Here is a 27,194-nt window from a genome sequence, read left to right as displayed (position 1 = left end):
CAACTACAGAAGTTAGAGCTTCAGCAGTGACTAAAGGTGAAATAACCAGTTCCTTAGTTTACAAAAATTACTTCTTTATTCCTACTTGTTTTCAAAGAGTAGTCAAGACACAGAGTACAAATTGACATAGGGACTATAGCTTCTGCACACATCTTTTGTAGTAGAGAATGCTTATCCTAGTGATTTAGATGCCAGGGGTTTTTCTTTTTTCTTGAGAGAGGGTTGCTCTGTTTAACAGTCCTGGCTGTCCTTAAACTCTCTTTGTAGACCAGGGTGGCCTCGAACTCGCTGAGATCCACCTGCTTCTACTTCTGAAGTGTTGGGATTAAAGGCGTGTGCCACCACCACCCAGCAAGATTCCAGTGTTTTGTGTAAATACATTCTACATTCTCCTTGTTCCTTATCTACGTGACATAGCTACTTGCTTTGTGCCTCTTGACTCTACAGCTCTTTTCTTTGTCCTAGCAGCAGCTATCTGATGAATTCTCCATTGATTTTTCATTTCTTTTTGTAGATCTGGAATTATACCTCTCGTTATTTCCTTTACTTTGAAAAGCTTAGCAGTTTCTGCTGTACCTAACAGGCCTTCTGGTGGCAGGGTCTCTCAGCTTTTGTCTGTATTTTCCTTATTTTGCTTCTACTTATTAAAGGTATTTTGATAGAGAATTTTAGTACAGTAAGACTTTCTCTTCACAAGTCCAAAGGTGTCATTCCCTTTCTCCCTAGAAAAGAAAGGTCTTCCCTTTTTCCAGGCTATTAGAGTTGGAGGCCAGTCAGTTTACTGCAGGGAAACCTGAACCCTGTTTCTTTAGTTTGAATTCAGCTCTTCTGAGGCTTTACATGATTTGAGTGCTTGGTGTCTGAACATCACTGAAAGTTGGACAAAGTACTCTTTTTTCCCCACTGTGTGCTTGTATGTGTGAGTGTATGTGTATGTGAGTATGATGGATGTGTGTGTGTGTGTGTGTGTGTGTGTGTGTGTGTGTGTGTGTGTGTGTATGTGTGCATGTGTATGCTGGTGTGTGTGAAAATTCGTGAAGGCCAGGGGAGGGCATTGCCTGTCTTGTGATCATTGTATGCTTCTATCTGTCTATCATTTATAAATATCTAATTTTTAATTATTTTTCTATGTGTGTGTATGTGCACATGTGAGCACAGGTGCCTGTGGAATTCAGAAGGCATCAGATCCTCTGGACTTAGAATCACAGGTGTAACCCTACCTGGGTGCAGTTAACTGAACTTGGTCACTGCAAGAGCAGTATGCACTTTAACTGCTAGGCATCTCGAGGCTTTTCTTATTCTTAGAGACTGAACCTTGTGCCATATGGAGGACTAGCAAGTGACCTCCTGCTCCACTTGTCCAGCAACCTCGATTTGCTGAGTTTACCAGCATCCCTAAAACAACACCTGGCTTTCTTTGTCCTGGAGATTTTAACTCAGTTCCTCTTGCTTGTGCAGCAAGTGCCTCAGCACCTGGCAGTCCAATTTTGACTTTACCACTGATCTAGAAAGTTCCAAAATCCTGGGGTAGCTTTCTGTTTTAAATCTGATGCCCATTTTTAGGATTAAGGCTGAGTTGTCCTTTGTTACGAGCTCCAGTTTGCTCTCTGTTTCTTTAGGAGATTATGACTTTGTCAGCTGTGTTGAGCACTTCAGCTAACAGTAGCCATGATCCTTTCGAACTCTGGATGTGTCATGGACATTTCACTCAGGTCCTTCCTGGTCTGTATCTAGGAGGACAGCTTGCGGTTACTGAAAGCCTTTTGTGCCTCAGGAAGGATGTCAGTCAGCTTCTGCTTTCCTCAACTTTTGGCATGCTGCAGATGTGGCAAGAAAGAATCTGGAAGAGCTGGTGGCACATTTGTCCTCTGGGACTTTCTGAGAGAACTGTAGTTTTCTGATCACTCAGCCAGCAACTGTGCAGCAATCAGTATGTCATTGAACACTCAACTGCTCTTTATTTTCCTATCCCTGACCCATGGTGGAAGACAGGAAGGATATTTTTTGTAAACTCAAACTAATGGTCATGAAGAAAGTGCTTATGCTACCTCTTTGCATTTCATTTTTTCTGCCCTCTCCTTCTGTTTTTTTTTTTAAGGAATATTTTCCAAACCTATTTAAGTTTCTTAATGCTACACTCAACATGAATTATACACCTTGATGTACGGCTCAAAAGGAATAAGCCTTGTCCCTAGAGATATATAGGATGTTGAACTCCATTCCCAGAAGTGGGAAGATAGACAACAGGTCTATCTAGTTTTGAGGAATATTTTAATTCAATTTTGAAGTATTTGTGAGATGGAACAAATTTAAGAATGTCACTAGGAACTTCTTTGTTTTTATTTATAATACCTGATAAAATGAAAACACTGTATTATTGAGTAGTGAAGGCATGATGTCAAGAAAAAGCATTTGTTCATACATCTCTCCATTCCCCATATTTCTCTGCTCCCTTTCCTTTCCAAATAACCTCTCTTTCCCTTTTCTGTGTCTTTAGTTTTCAGATGAATTGAAAACCTAGAAACTATCATTTTGCAGCTTTTTGTGTCTTGTTTGTTAGGATGAGAGTAATGGTGGGATGTAACTGCTTTCTAAGTTTTGTAGTGGTTAACTTAGAAGTTTAGCTCATGTCAAGTAGCCTGTTTAAGTACAGTGTATAACATTTTCCCTAGACATTATCTTCATAGACAATTCAGAAGTCTATTTTGAATATAAATATTATTAGTTGACCTAGTTCTTTAGTGAATTAAATAATTGCATGATTGAATTGTATTTTACAAATAAAGATTTTTAGGTGTCAGTTTTCTTTAATGGTTCTATAGCTCTTTTAATAGGATATTCTTCAGTAACTGAAATAATCTGGTTGTGGATTCACCATTGTGGCAACCACTATATAATATGACCCTGAGCACTTGAAATTTGGCTGTGCAGATAATAAACTAACCACTGAACTCAATAACCCGATGTAACTAGTGCTGCTGCAGTATATTCTGCACTTCTATAATCCATGCATTTTTAGTCATTTATTTATTTGTGTATGCAGGTGGATGGGGCAAACTCAGATCATCATTGTTGACCAGTGCCTTTGCCTACCGAGCCAATCTTGTTGGTTTCCTATTCATGTTATAGTGAAAACAATAATTTTATATTAATAGCAGTGTTGAGAGATTTACATAATCAGTAATTATGTTTTGAATAACCTTATATTCATGTAATCTTTAAAATTTTTGCCTTTTTGATATTTGAAAGTTTTATTAGTCTTGAAATTGGAATCTAGGTTCTCTGTGAGGACAAACAATTTTGAATGAATGGATAATTAGCTTTCTAGCTAATATTAATATATTTTAAAAAAACAGTCAGCTGTTCGATCTTGTTACAGAAAACATCCCGTTAAAACAAAAATCTACTTCATTAGGGGCCTAATCTGTGGGTATCCACAAAGCTCAGATGTAGGCTGGCAGGAGCTAAAAATTATGTTACCAGGTGAGTAAACTATGGAGGCATTACAGTTCAAAATTTAAATTCCTGATCCATGTCCTATTGTGCCACTCCTTGTCCCTTGCTAGGGGACAGTCTGCATGGGAGCACTGGACAAGGGCAGGCGCTGCCATAAAGGCCTGGAAGTAACATTTGGTGCCATCACTGCTAGCTGACTTGGCTTTTGCTAAACTGCTCAGTTTGCTCATCTATAAAACAGGTCATCTGGCAATCAGAATCTTTAATGTAAAAATTTGTGACTTTTAAAATCTGAAAGACTCTTGAAGTTGTGTGATTTCCCTTCTGCCTTTTAATAGGATTCCTGCTGGAACCTTTTCAAAACTTGTATACAATACTGCTAACTTTGAAGCTTCTGTTTTTAACTGTCATTGAATGAATCAGTGACTGATGTGTTTGGCCTGTGTTTTTCTTTGTTTTGGGAACTAGATAAGTGTTAATGCATGAGAAAATATTGACTTGTTTGCTATTTTCTCTTTCTTCATAGCTGGAAAAATTTGCTAGCATAAGAATTCCAGGGAACAGGAAAGAGAGACCTCCTCTTCACCATCTGAAGATTGCGTTTGGAAGCAGTGACCGCTCTTCTGTGGCTTCAGAGACAGGGGAAAAGCTGCTTTCTGAGAACGAGGTCTTCAAACTCTTTGAGAAGATGATGGTAAGAGTTTCCATTTTTGGTTTTCCATTTTATTCTGTATTTATTAACAACTGAAGTATCAAATGGCATTCTTTTATCTTGAATAGATTGTGTGATCGAGTTCATTTGCTCTTCAGATGGTTGCAGTGCTTTCTTGTCGAAGAATGTTCTGGGTTGTTTCTTTGTCCCTGTTTTATTCCATCCCCAGCTATTAGTGCATCCATGTGATGTCAGGCACTCTCTCAGTTGTCTCTGTAGAACTGAACCTGGTCCCTTTGTGATGTGCCTTTTCTTGTAGAGAGGTATGATGTCCTTTGGTGCCATCTTCATTTGGTCTTTAACTGTGACTTTCTGACAGATTCAGCCTCTGGCTTTTAATCTAAATGAACTGATTTGATCAGGAATCCATGCATGTTAAGTACGTTGAAACCATTTGCTACAAATGGATGCTGATTTTATATAGATTGATTTTTATTTATATAGTTGCTACTTTCAAGTTTCATATCTATTATGATTCAAAACAAATATTTGAAGAATGCCATAAGCAGTGCCAGAAGGTAGTGTTTAACAATTCAGTTCTCTATATGTTCAGAGTAGGAAGAAACTACTTTAGTTTTTGAGATCCCTAATTAGCTTCAATGAAAATACAGCAGATAGTAGCATATTACACTGTTTTTGGGAAATTTGCAGAGAAAGTCAGCCCTGGCCAAGTGACAGTTTAGGATTTGAATTAGGCAGAAGGAAAGGCAGTCTCTTGCTATGGAGGGCATAAAACACTACACAAAATTGTAGAGCTCAGCTCTGAATTATTTTTGGGACTAGTGAGAGGTCAGAAAAGTTAGATTCGAAAGATAACAGATTATTATTATTATTATTACTATTATTTATTTATTTTTTTGGTTTTTCGAGACAGGGTTTCTCTGTAGCTTTGGAACCTGTCCTGGAACTTTTGTAGACCAGGCTGGCCTCGAACTCACAGAGATCCGCCTGCCTCTGCCTCCCACATGAAAGGATTTTCTAAGCCCTTCTGAGGTGTTTTGTGTATTTCTAAATTGTGATTTATTCTATAGATGTCTGCTCTATTACTTCTGAAAGCTCTACCCATTTTTGGGAATTGCTGCATTTGCTCATTAGTTTAGGGTTTAAGGTACACGTGAAATTTGGAGCCTATTAATATCTCTGCTATAATTATTCAGCAGGAGTGTTGTATTTGCATCACACATTACTTTTTATTTTTTTTAAAACACAAGTACTTGGTCTAGTGTTAACACATAGATCATCATAAAGACCTCAGATAGAATATAAAAGTCCAGTTTGTTTTCATAGAATTTTAGTAAGTGCCAGTGACTCTGGATATATTTTTAATGTTTATTACTTAACTTTCACAAACTTTAGACTTGGGAAACTTGTCGCTATTATGTCAACTCCTAATAGAGTGTTAGTTTTCATTTTTACCTACACATTTGGAATTCCTTCCCTGTTGACACTATGAACTGCTATATAATCTTGGCCAAGAACAAAGAAACCTCTTTTTGCTAGCCTTTGTCACCAGTAATGAGGCTTGTTTGAAGGTAGCTCTCTTCAGTTTGACCTTTGCAGGCTTGCCATGGCACAGGGCCCTTCCTTCAGTGCAATGAACATGGACCTTAATTACCTGTGAAACTTTGGAATGGTAGTATTATGGTTCTTCTAGCTACATTAAAATTCCCTTTTTAAATTCTAATTGTGAGTACCCATCTGAGTAAGTAGAGAAAGCAGCCTATTGCTGTTAAACATTATAGAGAACACATTTTATGATCACATGCAGTTAGTTAAAAGGACAACCATCCAAGAATACCGAATATGGTTTTTACTGTTCTTTTTGTGACTGCTAGGATCACTTATAAGTACAGGGAAATATGTGCAGGTCAGTTGGATCTTGACTATTGGAAGTGATTCTGGATACTTGATGAATAACTGGACCAGATCACTTATTAAATCTTAGGCAGGTCTGCTTGGTAATAGTTCTTTTCAATCAAACCTCCTTTGGATTTAGCAGAAGTAGAGTGGAAGTGTTCCTTTGCTGGGGCTGCTAAATCTGCGAAGGATGAGTCATTCCTAAGCCTTCTTCCAAACATACAGAACAGAGTCTGTCCTTCTTTCTAATCCTTCATCATATTAGAATGCTTTGTATTTAAAACCTGCTCTTGGTTCAGAAGGTGAAGGCTAAGGAAACTGAGGAGGGATTTCTTTCCTTCTGTAATTGAGAGTTAGAGACTTTCCCCAAAACCACTGTTTGCTTACAGTTGGTTTTATGTCGGTGGAGAAAGCTAGACTTAGACTGCACTTGAGCTGTAGTATTTGAAAATATATATTTGTACATATTCTTTATTCTTTGTGAGTTTCACATATGTATACAATATATTTTGACTATATTCAGCCTTAGCCCTCCCTATAATTCCTCCCAGATCTACCCCACTGCTGTACCCCTTCCCAATTTCATATCACCATATATCTATACATATATAATACAATATTTATATTTATGATAAATACATAATGTTTATATTACTCACTGAGTCCAATTTGTGTTGCTCATAATCTGGAACGTTGAGAATGCTCAGCCTACTAGGATGCATGGCCTTAAAAAAATCATTCTCTTTCCCCTACAGCCAGTCAACTGTCAAGAGCTTTTTTCAATTAGGGGTAGGGGTTCATGCACCTCTCCTCCCTCTTGGCTGGAATGGACTGGCTTGATCTTTTATAGCTCTGTGCACACAACCACAGCTCCTGTGAGTTGAAGAATACATGGTTCTTTCATATCCAGAAGACACTGTTTACATATGTCCTCCCACTCTTCGGACCCTTAGGACCTTTCTGGATCTTGAGCCTTGAGTGGAGGAAGGAGATAAAGATGTCTCATTTGTGGCTGAGAATAATTTTTTATTAATAAACTTTCTTTGACTGGAACATTTAATAATCAGGTATGCTAACCTTTTGGCATTTGTGCTTGCAAAGGTTTCATCATATTTAAAATTTATATGTAGAGTCTTTGTGTCACAATTGTGCAGTTTCAAAAACAATTATTCCTATTTACCAATTATGGAAAGTATTTAATTTGTATAAGAAGTAGCAACTTTATTTTGAAGAACACTTGTTTTTCTTCCTCAAGATAGTCCTCTGAAATATTACTGCCTTGATTATTTAATGAATGCAAAGTATAGTGCAATACTTTAACATTTATCTTTGCTTAGAGAATTGATTTTCTTGGTCTTATAATGGTTTAGTTTCTAGAGCAGTTGTGAAGTTTTAGTTATACATTTAAAACTTTATGTGTATTTATTTGTGTGCATTATCTGCATGGATGTGTGTTCCACAGTGCGTGTATAGAGGTTAGAGGACAACTTGCTAAAGTCATTTCTCCTTCCACCATGTGGGTTCCAGGGGTTGAACTCAGGTTGTTAGGCTTGGTGTCAAACGCCCTTACTTGCTGAGCCGTTTCACTCGTCCTCAGCTAAACTTCCTAAGAGCTTCCTCCAACCCTTGTTTATAATTTGGTACATACTGAAAGCCCATCTTTGTGTTCTGTGGATCTTAGATGTATGAGCTAGTTGGGCTCAACATTGCCAATACATACAACCTTGATACCTAAAATCAACTTTAGTGGAGACTCTTGAACTCTTTCATTGTCTGTAATGAAACTGACTTTTTGAACACCATGAACTTGATAGGTACAGCTGAAAGTGACTTGCTTATTACAGGCATGGTCTCTTAGAATTATCCCTTTCAGAAATGTCTAGCTTACTATATATACCTTACCACCATGACAAGAAAGCATATCTTTCTTCACATTACAAAGTTAATCCATTTAGAGATTCCCGCAGGTGCCGGTGGTAGAGGTGCAGCTGCCCTCCGTTTCCCTCCTTAGCTGTTCTTAGTTAATCTATTGATTCTCTCCTCTGGAGGATTATACTGGAGTGTAGGACCAAGCATTTTTTGTCTTTGGTTATTTATACCTTGCCATTGGTGTCCTATGGGATTTTCTTAGTTTCTGGTTTATTGCTGCTAAAACAAATCTCTCTGGACTTAAAACAAAGCAAATGCTATGATTATGTAGATTGGAAATTTAACCTGATCCTGCAGGCTTCATGAGGTTGAAACCAGTGTCAGCTGTAATGTTCAATTATCGCTCATTTGCTTTGTTGGCAAAATGTTGCCAACAAATTCATGCTAGTCCAGGCTCACTCAGACAACCCAAAAAAGTCTCCATATTTTGAGATACATTGCTTTTATTGTATTTAGGTGTTATCCCCCTTTCATGCAGTATAATGATTAGGGCAATGAATGTCTTTGTGTGTACCTGTGTTGCATACCATAGGCATACATTGCAAATGCTGGCACTTCCCTTGGTATTGTGACTCTGCTTTCCTCTGATGTCATCCACTGTTGCCATGTCCTTGATCACTGTCTTTTGTGTGGCTCCCTTCTCCCCCATCTTCTGAGTCTATTCTATTGCATTTACCATTTGAATGTAGGAGGTAGGTGGTTCAGTTCTGAATCTACCTGGTATTCATATTCTGTTACTAAAAAGCCAATATGTTCTAATTTTATTCAAGTTAACATACTCTACCTTCTGTGGAGAATAGTTTACTCTGTATGTATTTATAACAGTTTATAATCGTGGACCTTTTCCTTTTGGTTGTGCACCATTTCGGTTGTAAATGGCTTTTTAATAATAAATCTTCTAAAAAAATCTGTGACATAGATTTCTGTTTTTGCTATGGGCAGAGTGATACCTTTTTCCTGGCCCTGATTTACATCCTCTCTGTCTAGTCTTCCATCTGTCCCTTTTTTCCCCTTACTATTGCATCTGTCTCTACTGTCTTGTCTTCATATCCTTTGGTTTTCTCTATACTCTTCCTGCAGCATTAGAGCTGTTCATGTTGTATAATATCTCCCATATGCCTCCTACAGAAGAGAAGCTAAAATTAGTTATCTAAAAGATGTCAAATCTCAACACACTAGAAATGGAACACATCATATTTCCTAAAAAATGACATCAAATTCCCATTCGTTCTTTAGTTCCCTCTCTGGAAAGCTCACTGAAACCTGAGCCATCCTTTGTCCACTAGAGCATTGATCCATATTGGTTGACTTCTGACCTTATTATCTCTGTCCGTATTTCTCTTCTCCTATAGAACCTCTTACGGGGCAATTACGATGGTTCCTTTTCGTTGGCCTCAACGTGCTTCTATGTAAGAACGCTCTCACATTGCATGTCTCAGTTCAAACGTTCTTTAAAACCTTCCCCACTCCTCACCTCTCCTGAGCTGTGATTTCATGAGTGCCTTACAGATTTGTCCTTTATTATTTGAATGTCTGTCTCCCTACTAGATTTACTATTGAGTATCAGAATTCCAAACACATGTCTATTGAATATATAAAACTTCCCAACTTTTAAGATTTTTTTTTTTTTTTTTTTGAGATATTGTCTCACTATGTAGTCTTTGCTGACTTGGAGTTGCTATGTTACAGCCTGGTCTCAAACCCACTGAGATCCATCTGCCTCTTTCCCCAGGGTGCAATTAAAGGCGAGTACCAAGCCAGGCAACTTTTGAGATTTTTAAAGATATTATATCTTTCTCTTCTGTAGACGGTTAGATTGGATGGAGATTAGCTGTAATTGCTATTCTACCAAGTAATACAGAAATGTTAAAAAAGTGAAAGAGATTTTTCATGCATTCTCACCTTTTTTCATTTTCTCATGTTTACTGTTGAGACAATGAACAGTAAGACAGTTCATCTATCATGATGACATCATCAACAGGCATTAAGCAAGTGCCAGTGATAACAGAATCATTCTGTCAATAATTAAATTCTAGAAATCCTCTCTAGAATGGTGCAGAAGAAAACAGTCTAGTAAAGGTGCTTGAGAGACTTACATATTAATGGAGATGCTTTAATCACTTTCTGGGCAGATATTTATCGGGCTTTTTCATAGCATAGAAGAAATAGAAGAAAACACATCTATAAAATACACCATCTCCGAAGCTTATACTTGAAGTGTCTCCTGGCAATAGAGTTTAGGTGACCTGCTGTTTAATACATATATTGGCAATTTTATTGAGGGAAAATGAGAAAGATACTAAAAGTATTGCATTTGTATTGGAAACAGAGCTCAGTATATAATAGAAATGTAAATCTACTTTTGTTGAGTGGTATTTTCCTAGTTGTGGAATATTTAAACATAAGGAACAGTATAGAAGCTAGAAACTAATTCAGTGAAGACCACTGTAGATAAAATTGAAGTTCTTTCGTGTACTGCTTCCAAAACTATAATTTTTCGTTTTCTTTTTTTCTAGAGATGAGTAATGCTTTTTTTTTTTGAGGGGGGAGGCATTTCTCTGTGTAGCAGCCCTAGCTGTCCTGGAATCCTGGAACTAGCGTTGTAGACCAGGCTGGCCTCAAACTCACAGAGATCCACCTGTCTCTGCCTCCTGAGTGCTGGGATTTAAAGGCTTGTGCCACCAGTGACTAGGGAGGTGATTTAATACTTTTAACTCAATAGTTTTCATTTTCATTGTTAGTCTGTAGTTTTCTGTAAAGTAAGCACTAATGTATACTAAACCTCGTATCTGTGAACTATTTGATAAGTCACTGATTTAATGCCCCATAGTACTCTTTTCTACAAATAGGTCCATAGTAGTTCATAGTCACAGTACAACTATCCAAATCAGAAAGGGCACTGAGCTATTTCTATGAGTTAATTCATAGACATGATATTTTTTTCTGATAGTACTGATAATTTTTCTTAAAATAACCTACTTCTGAATTGTGTAAGATATTTGACTGTCATGTTATGTTTTCTTCCTCATATTTTTGAGTTTGACATATTTGAAGATTCCAGTCTGGTTTATGTGTTGACTGTACCTCAGTTTGCACCAGTGTCATAAGACTGGAAGTTTGGTGAGCCTCTTAGCTGTCAGCATAACTCCTCACACTTTACAGGATGTCTTTTTCATGATCAGAAGTTAACTGAGTATTTTTCACATACATATTTGTCTGTGGTCTACTGTTCTGTGAATTTCCAGCTTGTATCATTTGGTTCTTTTCTTGTTGGGTTTTTGTCTTTAAAGTAATTTGTTTCATTTGTCATAAGTTATGAATAATCTCATGCCCAGTTTTTTCTTAGCCTGAGGCTTGTTATTTTATATTTGTTGATGTTTTGAAGTATAGAAGTAGATTTCAATGTTATATTTATGACTCATGCTTTGTATATATTATTGATGAAATATTTATTTTGTCATCAACTACAATGCTAGAATTACATCCGTGCAGCACTGTTTGAGTTATCTATTCTTTCCTGTTATCTGTAATCCTCCAGTGTTGTAGATTAGTTACTACCTAGAATATGATGTAATTTGATTTATTAGTTATTTTGTCCCGCTCTACTTTTTTTGTTTTAATTTTCCCCCGGTCTCACTGTATAGCTCTGAATGGTACTAAACTAGCTATGGAGACCAGGTTGGCTTCTAAATTACATTTGGCTCAGCCTCTCCAGTGCTAGGATTAGAGGTGTGTGAACTCAGTAGGACTCCCTGCTGTTTTTTTTCTTTTTTTATGTGGAGAAAGGGGTACACTCATCCATTGCTGGTGGGAATGCAAACCCCCTGCTGTTTTAATGACTGTGCCTATTAGCAGCATCTAAGAAGACCCTTCACCTTACCATTGCTTTTTTTATTCTTGCATTCTCTGCTTTTGTAATAATTCTAAAATCAGTGAAATACTATTTTAAGCATTATGGGATCGTCATTGGAATTATATGGATTTCTTTGCTAATTTAAATAAAATGGATACCTTTTTGATTTTCCCACATGTAGGCATTGCATATTTAAGTCTCTTTTTGAGCAATAAAAACTCACAATGCCTTTGAAAAATGCATTTTATTATTCATTCCTAGGCTTTTTGGTAATATACATGTACTATTTTTAAAATAGTAGCAATCATCTTTATAAAATAATCTTGTTTATTGACTTTGATAGCCAGTAACTTTTCTGTTATTAGATTTTATTGTTATAGACTATTTCATATTTTTTGTGTGTTCAATTAGAATATCCATGGATTATGGCAGTTGTTCTCATTCTTTATTTAGTTCCCTGCACTGAGCAGATTTGTGTAATAAAAGGTTGTAAATTGTCTTCACTGTTGAGAATGTTTCTTTACACTGAGACTTTATTCTTAACTTTTAAATTAACCTGAGGGAGCTAGAAGCTGTTCTTTACTAAAAATTTCTTTGTACCCAACAACAACATGTCCTAACATCTAAAATCTTACTCTTGTTCTTAAATTGAGGAACATCCTGGGCTAATCCAATAATAACCATTTTTTTTTCTGTCTTTCATGGATACAGCACTGGTATCTCTTTCTTCCATCCCAAGATACTTAATCTTTTCTGTACCCTCTCACCCATTTTGTATTCTACTTAAATTTCCCTTATTACCCTGTCCCTCACTAGACTGGGTCTCCTATATAGAGTAGGTGCTGGAATCTCTTTTCTAATAATGATTAAATGAGTAACTATGATATGTACACATGTGTGGAATATATCACTTTTCCAAACTTTTTGTCAGAGTCATGCTGTTTAGTTTCTAAATGTCACCACGGAACTTGGCTTCACTCCTTTGGATTCAATATCTCATTAATAAAATAATTTTGAATGAGATTAGAAGGACAGTTTTATTAGCCTTGAGAGAACACCAAAGTAGACAAGTCATAAGTCTTGGCAGATGCTGGGGAGGGAGATGAAGAAAGGGAGAGAGACATTGCCTGCCTTGCCTTTTGAGTTAGAGCAGAGGAAGCAGGCAATGGAAATTGGCAAGTAGCTACACAATGGAAATACAGCAAGATGGCAGAAGGGTGAAAGCCTTCATAGAAAGACAAAGAAAGCCCAGAGGGCAGGGACAGTGTGTCAGTGATTCTTCTCTGAGTAACCAGAAAAGCAGGGGACCTCTTCCTTTTCTTCAGTGTCCTCCTCTCCTTCAGCTACATTGTTGATCTCCTTTGCTGAACCTGCCTGAGGGAGGCATGACTTTCTTCCTCATCTGCCTCCTCCAGGAGGTGGCCAAGACTAGTAGATGGCTTGGTGCTTAGAGTTCTTCTCTCAGACTCTAAAAAAATTGTTCTCAATTTTCCTCCCAAATCCATTTTAAAATTCTTTTATTATTTATACTAAGAACCCAAACCTGATACTGTGGTTTCTGAATAACTGGCAGAGGATTGGTATTGTCAGAGTGGACACACGGGAATGACACTTTTCATTTTTATTCTCGGTGCTATTGGGTTAACTCATAGGTATTCCTCTACTCAGGCAAATGAATGTCTGTTTTGAGGGTCACCAAAACTTTTAATAAAAAGAACCTGTGTACCCAACCTCTATTTAATTGCCATATGTTCCTATCAGCATCTCTATCCAATATCAGTATTCTTTACACAGTCTTTGTTTCATGTCACAAGAATGCTTCATTTCATACAACCCTAAAGGTCCATTTATGATGACCACATGATGTGTGAGAGGTTCTGGGGAATGCTTTGTTTTGTGGCCTCTATAAGTTGTCACTCTTGTGCCTCTCAGTTGGTTGGAAATAAGAAAACCTTTTATTTAATAGTGACTTAAGAGTAGCCGAAATACAATGCAGCTGTAAGGAGAAAGAGGGTGCAGTCGTGTGTGTGTGTTGGGGGCGGGTTGGGGCGGGTGGTTGGTGGTATATCAGTTTGATTCATGATTTGCTTTTGCCAGGGTATAATGGAGGTGCTCGGCTGTTTCCTTGAGGAAGTAAATGGCTTAGGAAACTTGGTGGCAGTTTGTGCCACCAATAGACTGGTCATAGAGAGGCATTTTGAGAAGATAAATATTATGGTAATGTTTAAATGTGTGATGTCCGTCCTCCACTTGGAAGTTTGCAGGAGAATTCTCTTACATCTACAGAGTGCTCCTGTGTCTCAGTTTTGTCCTGTGAGAAAGTCGACCTTGGTGTATGAGGTTGAGCGCCTATTTAATGTGTAATGTAATTTATGAGGAATGCCCAGTGTTTATGAAAGTTTCAGAGTAAGTGAATGAGACACTTTTTAATCAATAGTGGTGCTCTCACCCAAATGATTATGTAATGGGTGTCTGTTCTGGTGGGTGACTGAATATTCTTGATAGTCTTGGCTAGGCATTATTCCCAAATAAATCACACTTGGGAATCACCTTGAATATTCATTATACTTCTTGTTTTGTTCTACTAAAATTAGAGTATATACAATAAAAGCGATATTTAATTGTTACTGTCTTTATTGGTTCTTGATATTGGCATGAAGACAATTTGGAATTTAGTTTTTTATTGAGATAAAACTATAGTGGTTCTCAACCTTCCTAATGCTGCTACCCTTTAATACAGTTCCTCATTTTGTGGTGACTTCCAACCATAACATTATTTCATAATTTGGCTATTGTTATGAATCAGAATGTAAATATCTGATATGTGACCCTGAAGGGATTGTAACCAATAGGTAGAGAACCATTGGTTTATACTGTTCACATAAATTTAAAATTGATAGACAAAAGAAAAACTTCACTTTATGTACTGACAGCTGAATGTAGTAAAGTCATAATAAAGTTAATTCTAAGTTGCAGATTCTTGCTAGTATTTCCATTCTACCTTCCATTCCGTTGTATTTCATATTCCACTTTAATGTATGTATATCTGAAGATGTGCCTGTGTATGTGTGCATGCGTGCTTGTGTCTTTATGTGGAAGTCAGCTGTCAGTCTGTAGGAGGTATCTATCTTATTTTTAGAGACAGAATCTCTGTCTGGGACCTGGAGGCTCGCTGTTTTCAGGCCAGTGAGCCTCAGGGATCCTCCAGTCTTTGTCTCTTCAGGGATATGGTTACATGTCTATGGCAGCATGCCTGGCTTCTGGCATGGGGGCTGGGTGTCTAACTCAAGTCCTCATGCGGTGTAGCAAGACCTTTATTGACTGAGTCATCTCTATAGCTCAGATTCTTGCTTTTGTTCATCATTCAGTTTTCTATCTATTTTTAAACCCAGTTTAATCATCAAAGTTATTGTATTCCCAAAGAAAGACTTAATTAATATTGGAATAAGGCCATGGAAACTTTACTTTTTTTCAGTTGGCATGAAACCTATTCATGGTAGTGAAAATATACCTCAGTGTGGAGGTAAATACTAAGAAGATTGTTTGATATTGCATGATTTGGAAGAGAAATGCAAATGTGCTTAAGAATAGAGTTGTACTTTTTGTGGATATTTGGGTGTAATTATGCTTTTAGGATGTTGAACTTCATGGTCCCAAGACAGATAATTGGGGTATCAGGAGTACCTCCTCTTATGATACAGTTTGTGGCTGTAGTGATATGAATAAATACGTTGTAGAGAGAATGATTATTTTGGTTTGAGCCCTTGAAACAATACACAAACACTGTTGAAATCCAGTGATATCCGTTGCTTGAAGAATCAGTGTTTGGTTTTCCCGTTGCTGTATTCATTTTTATCTCCCAGTGATTTTTATCTTCTCATTGATTCCTACAAATGTATTGATCAATGATTATAATGTTTTTCCAGTATCCATTTTGTGACTGTTTGTTGCCATGCCTTTGCCTAGCATGTGCTTATTTTGCATTCTGGCAGAAGTCCCTCACACCTGACCATCTTCAACTAACCGATTGTATGTATTTGCCCAGTGCTCAAATAGTCAATCATTTTCAATTTAATCTGACTCTCCATGGTGTTAACTATCCCACTCAACTTGATGTATGTAAATTTAATGAGCATGCTGTCTTGTAAAATCTACACTCATGAATGAAAATATTGAGTCTAACATTTGTAATTCAGTTGAAAAAATGCCCACTCTCTGGTTGCCATTCTCTACTCAATTGCTCTTTACTGTCTAAATATGCTCATATATTAAGTTTATATCTCTTTCTCAGTTTTGTTGACGATAGAAGTAGAAATATTTACTACATGCCAATATTTTATCAGCATATGACTCAGTATGTATAAAAGCAGTAGCAAAATGATGAAGTTTTAGCATATAGGACCTTCTGGCTTTATCCAACTGATAGAGAAAATCTTTTGGAGTGTCTTCTTGGTTGCTACTGGCTTGACCTCCTTTCCAGTCTGGGCCTGTCCTGATTCATTCAGTACCTTTGTTAAAAAAGATAAGGCCTGTTCAGAGAGTCCAGTTTTATCCCATGCTTTTTCGGTAACAGTCCAGCTGGCCTTGGTGAGCTCCCAGTAGATCAGCTCCACTGTCTCAGTGGGTGGGTGCACCCCTCGTGGTCCCGACTTCTTTGCTCCATGTTCTCCCTCCTTCTGCTCCTCATTGGGACCTTGGGAGCTCAGTCCAGTGCTCCAGTGTGGGTCTCTGTCTCTATCTCCATCCATCACCAGATGAAGGTTCTATGATGATATGCAAGATATTCGTCAGTATTGCTCTAGGATAGGGTCATTTCAGGTTCTCTATCCTCAGCTGCCCAAGGAACTAACTGGGGACCTCAGCTTGGGCACCTGGGAGTCCCTCTAGGGTCAAGTCTCTTGCCCACCCTAAAGTGGCTCCCTTAACTAAGAATTGTGGTTCCGTGCTCCCCTACATGGCGAACAATGAGGGCTGATGAGAAGCCAAGGACAATGGCACTGGGTTTTGATCCTACTTAATGTGCTGGCTTGGTGGGAGCCTAGCCAGTTTGGATGTTCACCTTCCTAGATATGGACGGAGGGGGGAGGACCTAGGACTTACCACAGGGCAGGGAACCCTGACTGCTCTTTGGACTGGAGAGGGAAGGGGAGAGGAGTAGGGGGAGGGGGAGAAGGGTGGGAGGAGGGGGAGAAGAGTGGGAGGAGGGGGAGAAGAGTGGGAGGAGGGGGAGGGAAATGGGAGGCTGGGAGAAGGTGGAAATTTGTAAAAATAACTAAAAATAAAAACTAAGGAAAAAAAAAGATAAGGCCTAATTCTTTCCTTGGGTGGACATAGCACCAGGCAAAGGGCAAACTTGGTGATATTTGGGAGGCGTGTCAGCCTCATTCATTATGCGCAGGTACTATTGGACAGTGCTCAGTTCCACACTGACCCTGATTGCATGTCACTGAGGTCTGTGTACTTCTACTGTGCTCCTTTGCATTTACGGTGGATTTCAGCCTATCTTCTATATAGCATGGCATGCTGTTGTCTGAAGGCACTTGAGAGTCTTCTAGGAGTAGCAGTTGCTTAGCACCTTAGGCTAGGTCTTCAAATATATTGACTCCAGCTCCCTGTTTCAAACTTTACCCTCTTCTCATGATTGTTGTAAAATAGGACTGGGAAATTCTGGATGGGAAGTTTTGTTTGTGCACTTAAAAATGTTCAGTGAGGACTATGCATTGTGAAAGATGCAGCAAGTTGCATTAAAACAAAATAAAAAAACCAAACAAACACCTGGTGTGTAAGCTGAAAAAGGAAGGCATGTGGAGTAAAGCAAAAGTATTGAATACATGAACCTAAGAGATTGGAAAAAGGAGAGACAAGTGGGAATTCATGTCTTCTCCTCACCCCTGCAGCACACTCCCTAAAGAACCTTTTCAGGTCAATCAGAAACAAAAGAAAACATAAACAAGAAAAAAACCTTGCTTCTCCATCTTTCCAACACCTCTTCATTCATCCTAGTGGTGTTGGGTGCTGCAGTGTGTGACACGGTATACCCTTTTGTCCAATGCTCCACCCACAAACTGTTCATTGCACTAAGTCATTGGTTTGGTTCAAGTGCTCTGTTGCACCATCATCACTGGAACTTCACCAAAACTCGTCTTCAACATCCTGCGGTTGCCCCAGGTCATGGAGATTGGGCTGTTATCTTCTAGTAGGACCAATCCCTTCATGGCTCCAGCAGGTCATAGATGGTAGATGATAGAGGGGCCTACTGAAGACCTGGGATTTGGGTTTGAATGGTAGCTGAGCTGGCCAGTCTGGGTCACTGGGATCTTGCCTCTCAGGTAACATGAGTAGCCAGGTCTTCTAGGCCCATGCCATAGGGGCCCGGTCTCCCGTGCCCATGGTGTGGTGTGGGGCCATCAACAAGCGGCATTTCCAATGAATGTAGGAATAATTGATGGAAGAACTGGTTTGCATGAAGACAAAGTACCAGAGTGGAGATGTCAGTGAGCTAAAAGAAAAGGTTTGCAAGCAAGGGAAATTGCAAGATGGAAGATTGAGGTCAGGGACAGGAGTGTGGAGCTGGTATTTGAGGGAGGGCAGCTGGTTATGAGATGTTGAAAAGGACCAGCAGTGACCTTGAGGGTGGGGCCTGAAGAAAGTAAAAGTAAAGTTTACAGGTGAAATCCATGGCCTTCATGTGAATGCTGTGAACTAAGCTATAGTCTGTATTTCCAGCCACCCTCTTTCATGTCCAGGATCCAGTCACAGTTTGCATTTTGTCCCCATAGATAGTCAGTGATAGGTTCTTATCTTTTATGACTGACACTTTTGAAGAATCTTCCTTATTTTGTAGAATGCTCTCAATCTGAGTTTGTCTGATTTTTGTTTTCCCCATGTCTTTCCCTGGATTAGACTGAGAAATGCTTTGGGGAGAATGTCATAGAGCTGATGTTTCCTTCCCAATGCATCATTATCAGGGGATATGTCATATTGCTATCTATGGTTTTGCTAGCCTGGGCTATCATGGAAAGTAGAATCTTCAGGATGTGTCTTCTGCAAAGTTACTATTTTTTCTTTTATTAACAGGAGTTTGGCACAGTTGTAGCAAACTACTTATCAGGTTTATAATTATGTCTATTTTTATCTATAACATATATTTGATGAAATAGTAAGCTGTCATATTGGGGCTCTTAAATTACCTGTAGTTATACTTTCATTTTCTGACTTTATTTACAGTGGAGAAGGTATCGCATATTACATTTGGAAGGAAGAATCAGTCCATTCGTGATGATTTATATTGCTCATTTAGGCAATCTATGAGAGTTCTTTTTAATTTTTAGCTATGTTAGAAGCCTCATTTTAATGAAGGAAATTAGTTTTAGATGCTACAGTGGTTCTGGTTGATGCTCCACCCACCCCATCTGTATTTCTCCAGGGTGGCCAATGTAAACCTGAGATAATGAGGGTCCTCAAATAACTTATTTTATATTCTTCAGGAATTTGCTTCCCCCTGTCCTACAAGTCCAAACTCCCAGGCCTGGTCAACTGGAGGGTGTTGAGGCTGGCTTCTCTAGAGTATTCAGACTGTGCTGCGAATTTAGATTGAATTGGTACTTCACAGTTGACATCCTTGTCTCCCCCTCTCCCCTTATCCTGAGGTAGTCTGCATAATCCAGCACATTGGTCTGTAGTTTGATCACCCACTACTCTCTTCCTTTATAGAAGCTCTACTAAGAAGATGGAGACTTGATTATTTTGAGAATATGAACCAAGACGTACAAAAATTGTTGTCTTGTTCATTCTGTTCATTCCCAGTCTTATCCTGCTCAGTTTTGTAGATGTCTTCTGAGAGGCCTAGTCTCTCTGGAAGTGTGTGTGTGTGTGTGCATTTTCTATGACAAAATTTCCTGTGTATTTCTTGGATACTTTATTACTTCTCAGTGCTTGGTGCTATTGTTTCAGGAGTTTTTCTTACTAACCCTGTTTTCTATAGATAAAAATCTATTTTGAAAATCTTGCATTATTTACTTCCATATGATTGATTATTTTTTTCTCCATCCCTTCTTTTTTTCTTTGCAATATACTTTCCTCCTGAATATATAGAGACTAATAATTAGTTAGGTGTAGTCACATGCCTGGGGTGCTGTATCATGCTTTGCTTTGTGTTGGGAGTTCAATAAATCCAGTTTTCTTTCTCTATCCCCCTTTCCTGTTAAATTAGGGCACTAGGATTCTGTCATCTCAAATTTCTCAGGAAGAAAACTTCCATACTTAAGTAAGAGAGTTGCCATAAATCAATCACAAGTGTAATTGTGTACAAGGTAAGGGTCTCTAGAGACACCTGAGCCAGTAGCAATACTGATACCTAGATTGGCATATGGGAGGGTCTTTATTAAGGGAATTGTCTTGAACGATTATGGAACCTCATTCCCAGCCAGACCAGTATAGACAAGTAGAGAATGAGAGAGACTACTGGGCACCTAGTGGTTCCCATTGAAAAGGCCTAGTACCTGAGAACCTGGAATGTAGAACTAGAGTAGACATGACCCAACTTCCAGAGTTTGAAGGCTCTAGAACCAAGATCAGGAAAGAAGGGTACCCACTTGATAAAGTAAGTTCACCTTTCCTTTGCTCTTTGATGTATAAGCTGGCATTCAGGAATACCTGGCTCGCCCCTTGGATACCTGGCAGAGTTTGTACCCCTGTGTGCATACCTAGTATTCAGGCAGTAACCCTAACCTGCTGTGTGATCTCTGTGCACATGCCTTGCGTTCCTCCCTTTAAAATGTGGAGCCCTACCTGCTCCCCCTTCATTCTCTCTCTGTTTCTCCCCAAGAGGCCACGCACCCCCTTACTCTCTCCCCTCTCTCCTCTCTTTCTTCAATAAAATTCTCTATAAAGGCGCTGCCTGCATGGCGTGTCTCTCTCTCTCACCCACCTGTGGCCACCACCCACTGTTTTTAAAATTATGTTTTTGGTTGTGAGCCTAGCCTTTAACGGCTGAGCCATGGATGTACTCACTCATATTTGGTTTCTAGCCATAAATAAAGGACATTGAGCTTATAATTCGCGATCCTAGAGAAGCTAAATAAGAAGGTGAATCCAATGACAAACATATAGACATCCTCCTGAATATTAACCTTCATCAGGCGATGAAAGGAGACAGAGACAGAGACCCAAATTGGAGCACCAGACAGAAATCTCAAGGTCCAAATCAGGAGCAGAAGGAGAGGGAGCACGAGCAAGGAACTCAGGACCGTGAGGGGTGCACCCACACACTGAGACAATGGGGATGTTCTATCGGGAACTCACCAAGGCCAGCTGGCCTGGGTCTGAAAAAGCATGGGATAAAACCGGACTTGCTGACCATAGTGGACAATGAGGTCTACTGAGAACTCAAGAACAATGGCAGTGCGTTTTTGATCCTACTGCACGTTACTGGCTTTGGGGGAGCCTAGGCAATTTGGATGCTCACCTTACTAAACCTGGATGGAGGTGGGTGGTCCTTGGACTTTCCACAGGTCAGGGAACCCTGATTGCTCTTCGAGCTGATGAGGGAGGAGGACTTGATCGGGGGAGGGGGAGGTAAATGGGAGGCGTTGGCGGGGAGGAGGCAGAAATCCTTAATATATAAATAGATTAAAAAAAATAAAAATTACCTTTAAAAAAAAAATAAAATTATAACACCAGCCCTCAACTGATTGGATAGTACTTGCCCCATTGGATGAGGGTGAATCTTCAGTCCATTGATTCAAGTGGCCAATTTGTTCAGGTAGTATTCTCTCAGACACTCTCTACTGATTTCCAGCTAACTGGATAGCAGCTCTCACAAACATTCTTAGTCATGGATGAATGTCCTCTGGTAACACCTCTTTGAAAAGATAGCAGTGGCTTTATTTTTTTTTTAATTTCAACTATTTATTTTGAAATTTTAATTGATTTCAGCTCAACCAGTAAGTTACCTGTTCTTAATATTTTGTTCCTATTAAACATTTGAATTTGCTGTTGTAAGTAATTTAATACAGATCATAGATGCTTCTAGGTCTCTCTACTTTTTATAACAATTATTTAACTCTGACTCTTTCTTCGAGTGTAGTTCTTTTTATGTTTAATTGTCACTTAATAATTGCACATAGTCATGATTTCCGTTGTGAATCCAACACATAGGTCCAATGTGCAACCATCAAAGCAAGGAAATTAATATGCCTTTATCTCAACCATTTATTATTTCTTTGTGTTAGAAACACTGAACTTTTTTTCGTTTTAATATGCAAATAAATCAGGAATTACAGTCACCCAATTGTGCTGTAGAATGTTAAAACTTATTATATTTTATACCCCTAACCTGCTCTCTTTCTTTCCTCTACACGTACCTGCCTCTGGCACAGTGCTCGTCTACTGTATATGTCCTCAGAGACTAACTTTTTTACCTTCCATTTATGAGTGATAAAATACACTACTTGTTTTTTATGCCTGACTTATGGGCAGTAAAATTTTCTATAGATCAAAGTGGTTTACCTATATTCATAATTAAGAATTCAGTATAATGTCATAGTGTACCATGTAACTATGATTTAACTGAGACAATTGGCCTAACCATTCAAGGAGCCATACAGAAAGATCTCTGAGTATCTGTTTCATTGCTGGTGTGGTGTTTTGGTATTCATGCACTACAGTTTTGGAGCAAAACACTGTGTTAGTAGAACTTGAAAACAGCAGTACAGCTATATCCTATGGAATTCTTAATTTCTGGACTATTTAATGTTCCTTAAACCCATGTCATACTGCTTACTATGTGAGTTTACATGTTACTTTCAGTTTTTCATTTTGTGTCTAATCACTTTGATTAGAACCTGAGTGGTGTTGATTTCTTACATCACCATCATCATTGTGTGTGTCCACGATGTGTATCTTAGTCAGTGTTCTATAAACTATGCAGAGACCTTGGGGACATTCAATCAGTCACGGGACTGAAGAAGTAGCTGAGAGCTCTACATTCAGATGAGAAGGCACAAGGAAGAGAGGAAGAGGGAGAGGCTCCATGGGTTTTTGAAACCTCAAGGCCCACTTCCACTTACTTTCTCCAACAAGGCCACACTTTTGAAATAGTACCACACCCTGGTGACCAATTTGTCGGGCCATGGAGGCCATTCTTACTCAAACCACACAGTGTGGAGTGCCACTGCATTCTTGTGGGAGATCAGAGGACAACTCTATGGACTCTTTTATACAGGGATCAAATACAGGTCTCCAGGTCTGCAGAGCAAGTTCCTTACAAAGTTAGCCATTTAAAAGATGGCTTCTCTTTACACCAACCTTTCTTTCCTAGGGTTAACGTAGGAATGTTTCTTATAATTTGCCTTTTTGAGTGATATCCTCCCTGTCCCTTGCCACAATCAAGTGTCCCCTGGAATTTTATAAATCTAAAATAACTCCCATCCATCCATCCATCCATCCATCCATCCATCCATCCATCCATCCATCCATCCTTGCGGTATGTATGTATGGTATGAACAACTTGCGGTAATCAATTGTCACCATCATGTGAGTCACTGAGCTCGAACTCAGGTTGTCAGGCGTGACAGGAAGACTCTGAGCCATCTTGCTTATGCCTCAAAATTATAGATGAGGGTAAAGCCTATTGAGAAACATTTGCTTAGAGGGGGAAATGGGGCAAATAAACTGTTGCTTATTTAAGCTCTTTTCTTAAGGCTAAGGTGGGGCATTACTTCCTTTTGTCAGCCTGTTCAACTGGAAGTTCCAAGATCTCAAAATTTCTTAGCTTTCTCCTGCCTCCCCTTTCCTTCTTTCTCCTGGGTCTTTTTTGTATAGTCTAAGCTGACCTTGAACTCATGATCTTCCTGCCTCAACATCCCTAGTGTTCAACTTAGCTATCCATTGTAAATATTTCGATCAAGATGAAATGAAAGGAATTGCTATAAAGTGCTAGAATTGTTTGGTGTCAGATAAATGAATTATTTTTACTGTTTGAAGAATGTATCATTCTTGGGAGAAATTAAGCTTGCTGGGTTGCATAGGTTATTTGAAGTTTCAATTTTTATGTATTCATTTGTAGATCTAGAATTTATACATACAGTTGTTTTACGAATCATCTCATGTTTGGTCCGGGACTGTGGTTCTGAGGAAATTATTGATGCTGTTCTTCCTCACTAGCCTTTTTGTCTCCCAGCTTCTACCACAGCAACCTCTTAAGCAATTATTTATGGAATTCATATGATTTTGTGGCTACTTGGATTATTAGTCATAATTAGTCTTACAGCAAAGTATAGGATGCTTAGATCCTTTGAGAAATGTTAGGCTTTTATCTTGTTCCAATTCACGAATTCTTGTATTCATTCAGAAATTTAACTTTTATGTTACTTAGTTCATTCAGTAAATTAACTGCTTAATATTTTTGATAGGGGTAGACAGAAAGGATTAAAACCATAGCATATTATGCCATTTTCTTGCATTAGTATTAGGTATCTGGTATTATGCATGTTCTTGTAGCTATCCTGGAAGGTGGTGGTTTATTTACTTTTTATTTTTATAGTATGCAGATTATCTCTTTAAAACAGTACAAGATAGCTTCAGGTGCAGCTGTTGTAAAATAAATAAATATATTGAAATTTTGAATCCTAATGACCTTATGAAAGGCAGAAATCTGCAACTGTCTAATTATCTATAGTGATGTGAATATAATTTTAATAGCCTGCTGTGAATTTAAAGCCTTTCTGGTAAGTGTTTTACCTGTTAAATGATCTAGAATGCTTTCTGTGTACCCAGCTCTCCTTCCTTCAGGCAGAACCATGTGTAAATCATTCCAAAACAATTAATGCTGCTTTAGTCACAAATTATTGATTTTTCTGTTTCATAGAGTGTATGTCGAACTGCTGCTCTACTTAGATTCTAAAATCAGGCTTTTTAATTGTGTTTTCCAGGAAGATATGAATTTAAATGAAGATAAAAAGGCACCATTGCGGGAAAAGGACTTCAGTATCAAAAAAGAAATGGTGATGCAGTACATTAATACTGGTTCTAAGACAGTAAGTAAAGCTGTCAGGTTGAAAAATAATGCTGCAGCATGCAGTGTGGAAAACAATGCATTTGTCTAATGAAGTGCTTAAGCTTCTGCAAAACTGCAATCAGAAGGCTTTTGAATGCATAATTAGAACCGAGTATTATAATAAATTAGCTTAAGATATGTCCCATATTATTAACTCTTTTGTGGGAAGGGTTGGGCTTTGGGTTTTGGGCAGTCTCACTGCTAAGTAACACAGTGATGTGTTCTGAAGCCTTTCCTTGTTAGTGAATTAAGATAGTCATTGATTCCCAGGGTTACGTATAAGTGGGATTGTATTTGTACCCTCTCCCTGTCTAAGTTAGGACTCACAGTCATCATTTCCCTGGTGTGCAGTTTTCTATGGGTAAGATCATCTTATAACACATTACAAATGGAAGTATTGGACATCGTATCTCTCCATAGTGACCAATTTTTCAGGGAAACATGAAAAGGAACCTAAAAACTGACTCTGTGTCTGAGAAACTGTGATTGCCCCAAAGAATCTGTTACATTTTCTTCATCGAAAAACAAATGAGTTTGGTAGAATTTGTGAAAAGTGGGGATTGGATAAAAAATATAAAATGGAAGCGTTCTAATTTGCTTTGTTTTTGCTGTAATCAAACACTGACCATAACAATGTGGGGCAGAAAGGGTTTGTTTCACCTTACAAGTTCTAATGTGGATGGGTCCTGAAGCAGAGATTATGGAGGGGAGCTGCTTGCTGGCTTGCTCTCCATGACTTGCTCAGCCTGCTTTCTTTTTTAGTCCAGACCACAAGGCCAAGTATGATATTGCTCACAGTGGTCTGGGTCTTCCACCATCTATTAACAACAAAGAAAATACCATACAGACAAGCCCACACCTCAGCCTGATTGAGATCCTTCCTCAAGTAAAGTTTCCTCCTTCCAAAGTGTGTTAGGCTGACAACTGACGTTAACCGTGGCAGGAGGTCAGCCCAAAAATGGAAAGGCAGGAGTAGAGAGTGATTTCGGCTGAATTTATAATGGGATTAGCATGCTGGTTTATACTGGATACTTTAACCTAAGGCCAGACTATAAGAACATAAGTTATTTATACCTCATCTCTGTATATCTGGTAGACAGCCTGTATCTCAGAGCTACTTCTTTGGGAAGAAAGATCAAGTGATATTTAATTTTTAAACATATCTCATGTTTTGGCAGCCTCATTCTCAGTTTTAGAAATCACGATGAGTAGTATGACTTTTCTAGCCTGATATAGATAGGCTCTGTGTTCAGATGCTATGATACTGCGATTAGTGGCTTTTTCCCTTAGAGAGATGTGGTTGGCATTCAAGAGGTTTGTTTGTTTTCCTTTTTGGCATGGGCATCTTAATTTACTTCTTTTATTTTCATTTTTTCTAGCTATAAATTAGCAATTTGTATGTCATACAAGCATTCTATCATCATGATGTTGTTGTTCCCTTTTTAAAACATTTGACACTGGTGACTACCTCTGTGGTATTAGCAGTTGTTTAGTTTTTTTTGTTATTAGCTTTTTCTTGCAGTTGAAATCTTTATAGCACACTCTACTGTTGTATCAAATATATCATGATAAATACACAAAAAGTATCACATAACACAAATTTACTATGGGTGTTTCCACAATTTAAAAAGACATTTATTCAGTATGTGTTTACTGGGTGTTAGTATTTTGTAACCAAGATTCTGAACAACAGAGATGAGTACCGGAGTATACTCGTCATTATTAATGGAATCATTTGGTCCACTTATAACTTAAATACAACACATATATAAAACATGTGAAATATAGTGCATAAAATCCAAAACAGGCTAGGTGAATTGTGTCATGTGTAGTAGCTAGGGAAGATGACTGTCAGGAAAGTTTAAATCTAGCACGCTTTTAATCCCAACACTTGGTCAGTTAAAGCAGGCAGATCTTTGTGAGTTAGAGGCCAGGCTTATCTACAGAGTGATTTCCAGGACAGCCAAGGCTACACAGAGAAAACCTGTCTTGAAAAACCAGAAAAAAAAATTTAACAAGCCTAAATTGATTAGATCTAGTCACATAGATAAGTTGCACACGTTACAGTGGGCTTAGAAAACCCTGGGTATTTGTGCATTTTAATTCCGGAGCTGGAGAAAATGAAGACTTGCAAAAGATCAAGTCCACTTGAACTTTGTAAAGGTAGCTCTATTTGAGTTTTCACTCACTGATTTACAACTTTAGTCCTCTAATTGTTTTGAACCGAGGGGAATTCAGAAGAATGAGGTAATGAAATGAATAGGACTGAAATAGATTAGTTTCCAGAGTGTGAGTATAGCATTAAGTCACCTCATCAGTGTGTAGAATAG

General features: G+C 38.4%; 1 protein-coding gene across 1 annotated transcript in view; it reads left to right on the top strand.

Moving 5' to 3' along the window:
- Diaph3 (diaphanous related formin 3) overlaps nt 1-27,194 on the top strand; it is a 449,402-nt gene that overhangs the window by 43,686 nt on the left and 378,522 nt on the right. The window contains exons 3-4 of the mRNA XM_075949702.1: nt 3,983-4,150; nt 24,740-24,844. Coding sequence (XP_075805817.1) covers nt 3,983-4,150; nt 24,740-24,844 — 273 coding nt within the window. The remainder of the gene's footprint in view (nt 1-3,982; nt 4,151-24,739; nt 24,845-27,194) is intronic.

The sequence above is a fragment of the Microtus pennsylvanicus genome, chromosome 15 (assembly GCF_037038515.1).
Source record: "Microtus pennsylvanicus isolate mMicPen1 chromosome 15, mMicPen1.hap1, whole genome shotgun sequence".
NCBI classification, from domain to species: domain Eukaryota; kingdom Metazoa; phylum Chordata; class Mammalia; order Rodentia; family Cricetidae; genus Microtus; species Microtus pennsylvanicus.
Note: the sequence above shows the minus strand (reverse complement) of the source record. Positions and strands in the feature narration are given on the sequence as shown.